Consider the following 12,856-nt stretch of genomic DNA (forward strand, 5'->3'; position numbering starts at 1 on the left):
TCGTCAGAAAATAACCGCTCTGTAGAAAAATCCCAAATTTTTCCACGAACAAGCCAAGAGACACACGAACGTCTTCCAATTTGAATCACTCCAAAATTCGTCCGTTTGGTCACGTTTTGCTCTAGAGGAATTCGAATGTCCTACATTACAAATATAAAGCAAGTTATCAAAATTCTACCAAAATAATTATCAAATTATACTAAGAATAGGGTAAAATATATAATATTATATTGACTCATCATGGGTTTTTAAAGAGTTAGATTTTGATATATAGTTATTTGATAAATCACATGTGATTCCACATTAGTCCTGAAGCAACACGAAACTAAAAAAAATTACAAGCGTGATTTCTTGAAGAACAAAGTTTTAGAGCACCAGTTTAGAGAGAAATCTCAAAGGTATTTTGATTAATTGTTGAATGTTGAGTTTACATTGGGAGCGAACACTTATAAAGATATAAACTTAGCCTTGGAAAGGGTCAAGGTTCTTTGGAACAAACAACAACAATAATTGGACGGGAAACGAAAAGTTCCATTTTTATTACAGAAGTTAAAATGCATTTTTGGAAGCCTAAATGGCCTTGAATGACTAAAATCCCTTGTTCATCGTTGCAAAGCAGTGTGTTTGAACTGGGACGTCGTTTTCATTTTGGGAAGGCATAGTGAGCCCAAATTGGAACTCGGGCACCAAATTTAGAAATTCCCGTTGTATTCCTTTGTCTTTCTTTACTTCATTTCATCTTCAATTCATTTGGTCATTTGTTCTACATCAAGAGACGGGAATGGGATGTAACCAAAGTAACGACAACAAACAAAATCTAGTGCACGTCCAATCCACTCTGATTAGAAAGAGAATAGAACAAACAAGTTGAGTTGTCACTTGCTAGTGTTATGACTTGTGTGGACCAAAAATAATATTTCCATAAGTGATAAGATTTTTTTTCTTTCAATTTACTATTAGGATGGTGCTATTTAGTATCCACACACCTATTTTTACTTCTAACACACTCCTTTCAATTTTCAGCAATCGATTCGGAAGAATTAAAGAAGATCAATAGATAAAAATTAATAAGGTTGAGTGTGAATAGCACTACCCTACTATTATCAAGGATAAGAGGAAAATTCGAAACTATTATCTTTTTGTTTGTGATGATTTGATTATCAACTACATAGCTGCTAATCCGGTGTTTCATGCGCGAATGAAGCCCATTGAGCTTGATAATCATTTTGTTCATGTAAAGTTAGGCACTCACAAAGTTTAGTTCATTCCTTCGATTGATCAACTAGCGGATATTCTCACCAAAGACCTTTCCAAGCCACACTTCATTTTTTCGTTCCAAACGGTTGTTGTTAGTATAAGGGCTAGGTTTTGTAAATCTCTGTGGGCTTAGGACTACTTGTACTCCAAGTCAATTGACTACTATATATTTGTACTATTGTGAATCAATGAAATAAAAAAAAGGGAAGTGTTATTGGCACTCCAAAAATCTCATTCTACACTCACAAATGTATTTTTCTTTCTAAATATAGAAAGTTTGGAGTGTATAATGAGAAATTTGGAATGTCAATAACAATTCCCAAAAAAAAATTATAATTCTACACAAAGATTCGAACCTAACCCAGAATGCATGAATGGAAACCCACAACCTATCTACTATGATAGTGATTGTTCACACTTGACTATTTTTAGTAGGAGTTCTTAAATCACATTTGGGGATTTTCAAGAGGGGAAACTTGATATAAGTCCAATTTTTTGAGCCAATAGGAGGAATAGTCCAGTTTATTAAAATAAGTCCAATTTGTTATATTTAATTATTTAATTATCAATAGTTATCTGTTCAATAATAAGATTTATTATAAAAATCAAATTTCTTCCCAATTATCTCTTTGCTTATTTCTTTTTATTTATCTTTTTGTTATTTCTCGTTCTTCCTCCGGCTTTAAACCCCATTTATAGATTTTATTTTTAATTTTTATAATCAACCTATATAACAGGTTAATTATATTTATCTACCTATATGACATATTCTTTTTTTATAATCAACCTGTCACAGATTAATGTGTCTTGCTTGTAGGTATGTTATGTTTTTTTCTACCTTTTAATTAGGTTTCATATCTCACATATAGGTATTATATACATTCATATATTTGTTACTTGAGTTAGGATAGAATGCTTTGCAGATAAATTTATGTTAGTATATTAGTTTTTTTGTTATAAGATATTAAATATTTTTTTTTGGAGTTGGAAAATGCATAATATTAGAAGATTTTAATTGATTTTTAATATTTTTAGAAAATATAAAATGAGTATAAAAGAAATAAAAACATATAATTAGATAACTGGACTCAGCTCCAACTATATTGTCCGCTTTGGCATTCCCTGCCCGAAGACAGAGCTACCGCACGGTTTTGTTTCTGTGGACCGGTACTCAGCCGTAGCCAGCGCCTGCTCTCCCCTCAGGGAGTCCACAAAAGGCCTAGTTGAAACTTAAGGTTGGCAATGGATATATAAGGCCCAAAGACCACGCCCTCACGGGCGATGTGGGATACTACAATCCACCCCCCTTAGGGAGCCCGACGTCCTCGTCGGCACACCACGACCGTGAGTCTGGCTCTGATACCAAATTGTCACATCCCAACCCGCAGCTCCAACTATATTGTCCCCTTTGGCATTCCCTGCCCGAAGACAGAGCTACCGCACGGTTTTGTTTCTGTGGACCGGTACTCAGCCGTAGCCAGCGCCTGCTCTCCCCTCAGGGAGTCCACAAAAGGCCTAGTTGAAACTTAAGGTTGGCAATGGATATATAAGGCCCAAAGACCACGCCCTCACGGGCGATGTGGGATACTACATTCCGAGTATGTCAATTTTTACCTATCCCTAAAGAATTAGGGTACACAAAACAAAAGAAAACACAATCCCAGACATGAGCGGGTGAAAGAGTAGCCTGTCTCCAGGTCCGTGAGAAAAGTCCACAATCCTATCTTAGTGCTGACACGAGAAATAGTGCAGTTTTCAAGTAAATGTTACAGAAAGAGGGTCTATAAATTGAAGAGCCACATTCACGGAACAACGTCAAGTTTAAGTGGACAGATTTTTTTAATTTAGTCCCAATAAAGTATACGGATTTTGTTGAACCAACAAGTAATTCTAGGGAAACTTTTATGCTCACTAACTTGGCACACAAGCATTGTACAAATTTCAACCATATGAGGTTTTATAATCGTGGAAAATGATTCATACTCGTCAGGATGCATAATCGCATAGTCATATATCCGTCGAAAATTAACTTGTGTGTTACTTTGCCTCCTACCAACAAAGTCTGCTAAAACTGTTTACATGACACAATTGTTGGAGAACAATTTAGAAACAATAAATAATAGAAATACAGAACCGAAATACTTATACTTTATTATTCAAAAATACTTGTAATACAGAATGCAATTACACAATAAATACAAACAATTAAAATGATACTAACTTGAATGAATTGAAGGTAGAGGCTAGCGAAAACGCTATGTCCTTCGAGCAGTATTTCCGTCCCACTCGTGTGCTTGTGGTTTTACAACGTCTGCTCGACCAGGATACAACTACCTAATTCTACAACCCGCACTGGATTATAGAACTCTAGCGAATTGCTTTGTGTGTTTACTCTCTGGAAATTTTGTACAGAAGACAAGGGGGAAGAAAAATATGATTTTTGATGGAACTGAGGACTCCAGTTATATAGGCTCTTTCATACCTCTTCATACACCTTTTGGATGTATCTGAAGTTATACAACTCTTTCCAAAGAGATACACCTCTTTCCAAAGAGTTGTGTCTATTAATCAAAACATTTTTAATTAATTTAATTAAAAACTTAATTCGAAATTAAAACTAATTGATCAGATTAATTTTAATTTCTTGGCCCCAAGTGCCCCAAGGCCCAAGGCCCTTTATAGTATAATCATCAAGCCTAATCCACACAACCATAAGGCCCAAGCCTTCAATCAATTTCCAAATGGTCCAAATTCTAATTACTAAGAAAAAGGAATAAGCCTATATAAAAGCTAGTGAAAAAATACTGTTGACCAATGTGAGACAAGAGAGTGTCAAACTCCTACAACAATTAGGAAATTTAAATCCAACTTTAGCTCAAAACTCAAATATGAGTTTTAAATCTTACGTGCATTGGAGATATTTTACCTGCTATTTAAAAATGCTTGTGGAGGAGAGATTATTCAGTGTGTTCAGAACACAAAGTAGTAGCTACTTGTTATTATATAAATCGTGAATTTTTTTTAAGTGTGCCTCCAATTATATAATTATATGTTGTGTGCAATTCTTACACTGAACACACTTATAAAGATATAAACTCAGCCTTGGAAAGGGTCAAGATTCTTTGGAATAAACAACGACAATAATTGGACGGGAATGAAAAGTTCGATTTTTATTACAAAACTTAAAATGCATTTTTGGAAGCCTAAATGGCCTCAAATAGCTAACATCCCTTTTTTATCACTGCAAAATAGTGTGTTTGAAATAGGACGTCGTTTTCTTTTTGGAAAGGTATAGTAAGCCCAAATTGGAACTCGGGCACCAAATTTGGAAATTCCCGTTGTATTCCTTTGTCTTTCTTTACTTCATTTCATCTTCAATTCATTTGGCCATTTGTTCTATATCAAGAGACAAGAATGGGATGTAACCAAAGTAACGACAACAAACAAAAACCAGAGCACATCCAATCCACTTTGATTAGAAAGAAAATAGAACAAACAAGTTGAGTTACCACTTGCTAGTGTTATGAGTTGTGTGGGTGTATTTATCAAATATAGCTAAAAATTAATCCTTAATTTCAAAAATGTCACTTTTTATAAAATCTTTCAAATATATCCAAAATTCCACCTAAATAGACACAAATACCCTCAAATTTAACAATCAAATAAATTAAAGGCTTTTTAGCCAAAATGATTCGTGACATTGACATAACTCCATAATCTGTTCCTAAATAATTAATGATAATCAATAGTAGTGTTCTTAAATTTGTCTATCGTGAATCATTTTATTCTTTCTTTGAATTTGTCCATCGTGATCATTTTTTTTTTTTCGTGAAAATTCTGTCAATTGCTCTATTAGTGTGATGATGTGGCACCACGTGGGTCTCACAAATACAATCATATAACGACATGTGGATTAACTTTAAAAATTATTTTTATATTTATAACTAAAAATGATATTAGTAAGAAAAAAGGCGTTGAAGGCATGATTGAAATTCTGCTGCTCCTACTTGCGGTAACCGCGGCGGCACTCAATGTCGGTGATGAAGGGGTCGAAGGGGATAGGGTTATGGTGGTGGAGTGTGGAAGTGAAGGGAAAATTGGACTCGAGCTTGAGGCGACAGTAGCTTAAAAACCTTTAATTTATTTAATTGTTAAATTTGAGGGTATTTGTGTCTATTTAAATGAAATTTTGGATATATTTGAAAGTTTTTATAAAAAGTGACATTTTTGAAATTAAGAGTTAATTTTTGGCGATATTTAATAAACACTCGTTGTGTGGACCAAAAAAGTGATATCTTCTCCGACTTTTTAACAGAATAATTTTTGGCTATAGTAAAAAGTGACATTTTTTACTATTAGGATGGTGATATTTAGTTAGTATCACACACCTATTTTTACCTCTAACACACTCCTCTCAATTTTCGGTCGTCGATTCGGAAGAATTGAAGAAGATCAATGGACAAAAGTTAATAAGGTTGTGTGTGAATAGCACTACCCTACTATTATCAAGGATAAGGGGAAAATTCGAAACTATTATCTTTTTGTATTGTGATGATTTGAGTATCACCTACATGGCTGCTAATCTGGTGTTTCATGCTCGAACGTAGCCCATTGAGCTTGATAATCATTTTGTTCATGTAAAGTTGGGCACTCACAAAGTTCACTTCATTCCTTCGATTGATCAACTAGCGGATGTTCTCACCAAAGACCTTTCCAAGCCACACTTTCACTTTTTCGTTCCAAACTTGTCACTTCACAACCGCTAAGTTTGGCGGTAGCTGTTAGTGTAATGGGCTAGGTTTTGGAAATCCTAGTGGGCTTAGGACTACTTGTACTCCAAGTCAAGTGACTATTATATATTTGTACTATTGTGAATCAATGAAATAAAAAAAAAAAAAATCTAATTCTACACATAGATTTAAATCCAGAACGTATGGATGGAAACCCACAACCTATCTAATATGATAGTGATTCTTCATAATGTACTATTTTAAGTAGGAGGTTTTCTTAAATCACATTTGGGGATTTTCAAGAATAAAAACCTCACACTCAAATTAAATTATCTGTTTAGGTGGATAAGTTGAGAAGCAATATCAATTTACCTAAATAGTTATATTTCTCCTTCTAGTGTCGGAAGAGGCCCCAAATTCGAGTCTCTTTACTTCCCTTGAAATTTTGTTCAACTAAATTAGGCTTTGATCATAAATTTGACAAGCTTCCGAGTATGCCAATTTTTACCTATCCCTAAAGAATTAGGGTACACAAAACAAAACAAAACACAATCCCAACCTGTCTCCAGGTCCGTGAGAAAACCAGGAGGATCCTCGCCAGATTCTTCAATCACATATGTTCATCTTACATCGTACAGTCATAAATCATTCTAAATTTTTATATTTAAAATTGAATATGAACAGTACCTAACAAAAACTGGTTGCACAATGTACAATAAACGGATGTGATTGAAAGGATCTCCGGAATTCTCACAAAAAGAATCTGACGAGGATCGTCACTCGTGAGAAAAGTCCACAATCCAATCTTAGTGCTGACTGTATTCCATATCACACGAGAAATGGTGCAGTTTTCAAGTAAATGTTACAGAAAGAGGGTCTTTAAATTAAAGAGCCACATTCACGGAACAACAAGAAGTTTAAGTGGACAGATTTTTTGAATTTGGTCCCAATAAAGTATACAGATTTTATTGAACCAACAAGTAATTCTAGGGAAACTTTTATGCTCACTAACTTGGCACTCAAGCATTGTACAAATTTCAATCATATGAGGTTTTATAACCGCAGATAATTATTCATGCTCGTCAAGATGCATAATCGCATGGTTGTATATCCGTCGAAAATCAAGTTGTGTGTTACTTTGCCTTCTACCGACAGAGTCCGCTAAAACTGTTTACATGACACAATTAGGAAATTTATATCCAACATTAGCTCAAAACTCAAATATGAGTTTTAAATCTTACGTGCATCGGAGATATTTTACCTGTTATTTAAAAATGTTTGTAGATGAGAGATTATTCAGTGTGTTCAGAATATAAAGTAGTAGCTACTTCTCATTATATAAATCATGAATTTTTTTTAAATGTGCCTCCAATTATATAATTATACGTCTTGTACAACTCTTACACTAAGCACATTGAAAAATCTCTCCTCATAGAAAGCAGAGTAACTTGGTAATTAAAGTGAGCCTACAGTAGTCACTTAGTACCACGGTCTAGTAGTATTCGTTTTCACTTGTAAATGAGAAGACTTATATTTGTTCTCGCCAAAAACGAACTTAAATCATATTATTACTAATTTATTGTGAGTAATAATATCTTTTGTTAAAAAAATAAAATAAAATAAAATAAAAAAACCTTTTATTAAAAAAGAATTGAGCGTACAGTGACCCACAGGGACAATGCCCCTATAGGCCTAGACTATAGCAATAAGTCCTCCCCACCCTACGTTTACTCCTTTTTACAATAAAAACGCTTTTAACAGCTCCCTCTATCGCTGGCCTTCCACCCGGCCCAATCCAACAAAAGACACTGATTGCTGCTGCAAGACTGCAGGGTGAACGTGACTCCGAGTCCGCCTCGTGATTATTTCTCGAGTCCCGACGGTAAAATTGTTGTTGCCCACCAGTTTTTGTACGTATTTCTCGAGTCCGACTGGCTGTCGCCCACCCCTGCTAGTCGGCCTCATTGTGATATTATTAAGTCCATTTCATGAACAAAATAAAATCGTTCCCCACTTCAATGCCAAATTGCATAACACACAACACCAAATTCTTCTGACGAGATTCATGGCACCCAATGCCACCAACCCTTGGAATTTGCCCAAATATTAGGCCTACAATTATTAAAAATGAAAATTAATGAAAAATGCTTGAAAACTTTGAATTTTAACGAAAAAGACAAAATAAAAGGTAAAGTGAATGAAACAATTGACGATTCTTCATGAGAATACTACTACAGGTACCATACTCAATTTTTTATTCGACACACATGGATAGGTATTTAGGTTTTCAAATTAAATAAGTTTTTCTATAGATTATCTAATAATAATGATAAAAAAAAAATGATCAGTTCGGATCATAATGTTCGTTGTACAGTGAAATAATATCAAGTCGTCATTAAAAAAAGGACGGCTCGAGCCAGAAATTATTTTATATCATTTGAATATTGTATTGTGTTAAATACTTCTACATTTCTTATTATTTTAATTTTATGAGATACCTGCTCACTTAACCAATATCCTAATTCTAGAAGTCAGCTAAACTAAGAAGGGATCCCGTAGTTTAAATAATGGTGGCTGCCAGCTCCAAAAGTCATAACAAATCACAACAAAACTATGATATTCTTCTTCATCGCCGAATATCATTAATCCTCCCAACCAAACAAAGCCAAACACCAGTCCATAGGCGCATTACAGCTATCATCCACATTAATTAACAATTCGTGTGTTCACCACGCTACTTATTACGATTGGATAAGTTTTAAATTTTAAGATTGTATTCATTCACTACACAAATTTCGAAATTTAAATTTATCTAATAGTAATAAATAAGGTGGTGAGAGCAAAAATATAGTTTGATAGTTTCAGTTTTTAAAAACTTAAAACCTGAAAACAAAAAAGTAAACTCAATGCCAACTTTTAAAAACTCAAGTAGTAAACAAGATTTCAGTTAAAAAAAAAAAAAAAAAAAACTGAAAACGAAATGGATATCAAACAGACCTTGAATTTAATTTGTATTGAACCGGACTGAGCACATAGTTAGCAACAAAGTTAGGAAGATATCTCACATTGGATTTGTCTCACATAAATAACGAGTGTCATATATGCTATTTGATTGAGCAATGAGCATGGCCCTACGTATGTTTAAATTTTGGTTTTTATAAATTTGAACTAGATTAGAACTCACACAATATGTGTGTAAATATGAGAAATTTAAAAAGGGTAAGGAAATTTAATAAATTGGTTTACATGGAAGGAAGAAAGGGCATGTTTACAAATTTGAAACTAGAGTAAGCAAGAATCAAAGTCATGCATTTCCGTCAAACTATTTACTAACCGTCAAGACTCGGAATGAAACATGTTATATACTACTTTCCACATTTTGGTTGACAAAAGAGTTTTGTTTTTGTTTTTTTGTTTTTTTTGGCAAGAATGTAATCAATAGATTCGTAAAAAGTATTCGATAGATACCAAGTTACTAACACAATGCCACATAATGGATTCGCCACCAAACCGTTTTATCATCAAATGACATTACATTATTAAATTGAAATGACATTACGTTATTAAAAGTGAGATGATATGTTTGATGAATACATTTTATGTAAGTGACTCTTTGGATGACTTAGAAAAATCTAACCACCAGAACAATTCGCCACTTGCATGCACGGCCGTCCCTTGCCCAAATCTTCAACACCTCCCTCCAACCTTTTCAATTCCATACATAATTGAGTATCCATAAACTCAATCATTTAATTACTGCTTTATACTAAACTACAAACACAGAAAAGTAACTAACATAAAATTAATTAATGCGTTTTAGCTGCCAACAATTAGATCACAAAGCGAATCCAACACTCCAACTATTTCATTAATCCAAAACTAAACTAACATCAAATATTTTTTTTTTCGAAGTCAGTAAGTACAATATCTTCAAATAAAAAAAAAAAATTGCAGCCAAATCAAACCCTCCATTTAAAAAACTAAAAGGAAAAATTAAACACAAGCCACACGATTAAAAACAAAGCGTGCCCTGTCTACCTCTCTCACTATATACACCTACACATTCTCTCTCATCAGTCTGTTAGTTAGTAGCACTAATAAAAATCAAATTTTCCAACAAACCCCACTCCCTCCAAAATTACAAGAAAAGGTCCAAAACCCCATAAAACGACGACGTGGCCCTATCCGAGTCAGCCGACCAGATCCGACTGCTGACACAGCTCCTTCCTCAGCCGCTGCGAGAAAAGCCTGCAAGCGTCCATGCTCAGATCAACGGCTGCGGCCAACGCCACGAAAGCCGCTGCGTCCTCCGTGCAGTTCACGTGCTGCACGCTCACCTCCACCGCAGGTTTGCTGCACCTCCCTTCACCCTCCACCTTCGCCGACATCACGAACCCTCTGTACATGCTGTAAGGCCACAACCCGTACCCGAAGTCCCCGCTCCCCCTCGGGCTACACCCCGGAGAATTTGGGCCGAGTCGGTTACTGGACCCTGACCCGAGATCCAGGACGAATTTCCCGCCCTTGTTTAAGCTGATTGTGGACTCGGCCAACACAATGCCGGCGCCGCTGGTGTCGGGGATGAGTTCAAATCGGTATCCCAGGCCGTCAGCGCCACCTCGTTCGCGCCAGGCCTCGAGACGGCCCCAGGGCTTCCAGGTGTTGTCGCCGGGCCGGAGAATGAGCCAGGAGCCAGGGTTGGAGCGGCTGACGCGGTCCGACCCGGGCGAGGCCACGAAGGGCGTGACCATCGAGGCTGCAGCGACGGGCGAACCGGAGAGGTCGTGGACCGTTATGGACCAGCCCTTTCGTTCCTTCCCGGGTCGCTCTCGCTCGCTCCCGAACGAGCTCAGCCAGCTTCGAGAGCTGCCTTGTTCCGACTGTAAAGACCTGAAAACAGGGGCAAAATGGGAATACAAAAATTAATTTGTGATTTGAGCCATTGGCATTCAAAACGCAACGAATCATGAATCAAACAATTCGAATCTGTTAGAACCCTATCTCCTGAAAATTTAGAAGATCAGAGGGGCAAAATGGGAATAAAGACACTAAACAAACGTTTGCTTGGATTAAAAATTGGGCTTAGAAGCTACGTAAAGAGATTTAACGATATCAGAGTCCGCTTGAAGGATTTAATTCAGACGAACATGGAACAAAACGTCGTCGTAAAGCAAACAGAAAATCACACTGAAACCCTAGATTGGAAAAAAGGGAATTATACCTGGATCTCTGAGTGCGGTCGGCGGAGGCTCGGAAGCTGAACTTGCAGGTGAAGACTGGCTGCCGGATGTTGCCTCGGATCTGAAACACTTGCGGGCTGCACTCAGGTTCGCCGTCGAACTGGAAAACAAATCTCGGGTCGGGTTCGGCCTTCACATTCAAATGGAACTGGGTCTGGGCCGCCGACCCACCCTTGTTGGGGCCTTTCCCCACGGAGACCCATCCGTTCTGGAAAACGCTGGGCTTGGACTCCGTTCCCGCCAGATCCAACGGCACGGAGACCCGGCCCAAAAGCCTCCCGGAGTTGACGCCGCAAGTGGTGCCCCTTCGGCCGGTGTATATGGAGATTTTGAGGCAGAGCCTGGATGCGAAGATGGACTTGGAGGTGAGGCGGTCCAGATCGGACTTGCTGAGGTGGAAGGTGGCGGCGGTGGCGGGGTTTTCGAGGGTTTGGGTGTCGGGAGGGAGGCAGGGGACGACGGCGTTTTGAGGGGGGAGGTTGAGGATGTTGAGCTTGATCTTGCAGAAGCATGGGGAGGAGGAAGGGTGAACGACGGAGCGAGCGGGCTTGGAGGCGACGGGGATCTTGAGAGCGAGATTGCCCACCGTGACCCGCACAAATGGGCATGGATCCATTTTCACCAGCAAAATAAAATCAAAGAGGAAATGCTAATGCGCCCGTGCCTCTCTCCCTTTCTCAGTTGAGTCTTAGGGCAAATGGTGTTGCTCCTGCCATTGATTTCTGATTTGGATTTGGATTTGGATTTGGAGTTTTCTAAATTGGAAAGTGCAAAGGGCATCGTATTTTTTGATTTATTTATTTTGGGGTTGGGAGACAGCTGGGTACAGCCTGGTATCACTGCCAGCTCGGACCCAAGGTGACGCCATTTTCAGGACCGTGGATGAATAGCAACAGTGGGACCCCACCTATCCAGACTCCTGAGTCTGACCAACTCTCTCCCTCTCCCCTCTCTAACCCAACTCACGCTGGTCCACTCCACTCACTGCACTCAATCTTTAATTTCAATTTTCACATTTCTCCATGATAATAAGGGTTTTTTTAGCCAACATCATCTCAGCGAATGATATTGCTTTTTACTTTTATTCTTAAGATTTGACATCGATAGAATGGATTACGACCACGTCTTTACGGTTTTGTTTTTGAGAATTCACACGAGAACTTTCGAGTGAGTCACCCATCATAGGAATGCTCTCACGCGCTCCGAAGCCAGTGAGCTCCCAAAAAGCCTCGTGCTAGGTAGAGATGGTAATATACATATAAGAGCTTATATGGTCCACTTTCCTAAACGATATGGAATGTTACAAGTGATCTTTGAATTTCTTTCATCATTAATAATTTAAGTTATTCTATAAAAAAATCTTTATTAAATAAAAAATAAAATGACAAGAGCACTCAATTTTTATCAAATGATAGTAGAGAACACAAAAAACATTATATCGGTTTCAAATTTTAATGACCAAAACCAAGACTTACGACAATCCTATCGCCGTGTTAACTAAAAGGTCTAATGATTATTAAATTTATCCAGCTATGGAGTGGAGGGAATCTCCGGCTCTCTATGTCAAGTGTGTAACCCGCTCTCAATCTATGTGCTGCTTCTTCCTCCCCCACCCACACGTGGAATCCC

General features: G+C 37.4%; 1 protein-coding gene across 1 annotated transcript; it reads right to left on the reverse strand.

Moving 5' to 3' along the window:
* Nucleotides 1-9,935: 9,935 nt before the first annotated feature.
* On the reverse strand, nt 9,936-12,054 carry LOC137738789 (uncharacterized). The gene is made up of 2 exons (XM_068478266.2): nt 11,209-12,054; nt 9,936-10,877 (listed from the first exon to the last, which is right to left on the reverse strand). The coding sequence occupies exons 1-2, from the start codon at nt 11,841-11,843 to the stop codon at nt 10,178-10,180; spliced, it is 1,335 nt and encodes a 444-aa protein (XP_068334367.2). The 5' UTR covers nt 11,844-12,054; the 3' UTR covers nt 9,936-10,177.
* Between the last annotated feature and the right edge of the window lie 802 nt (nt 12,055-12,856).

This window comes from Pyrus communis, chromosome 15 (assembly GCF_041283825.1).
Source record: "Pyrus communis isolate YQ-2024b chromosome 15, ASM4128382v1, whole genome shotgun sequence".
In the NCBI taxonomy this organism is placed as follows: Eukaryota; Viridiplantae; Streptophyta; class Magnoliopsida; order Rosales; family Rosaceae; genus Pyrus; species Pyrus communis.

What these genes read in the sequence shown, in the direction of transcription:
- LOC137738789 (XM_068478266.2), bottom strand. Translation starts at nt 11,843, where the DNA reads ATGGATCCATGCCCATTTGTGCGGGTCACGGTGGGCAATCTCGCTCTC. An exon ending in GACCGCACTCAGAGATCCAG is followed by an intron (nt 10,878 to 11,208) that starts GTATAATTCCCT and finishes CCCTGTTTTCAG; the next exon opens with GTCTTTACAGTCGGAACAAG.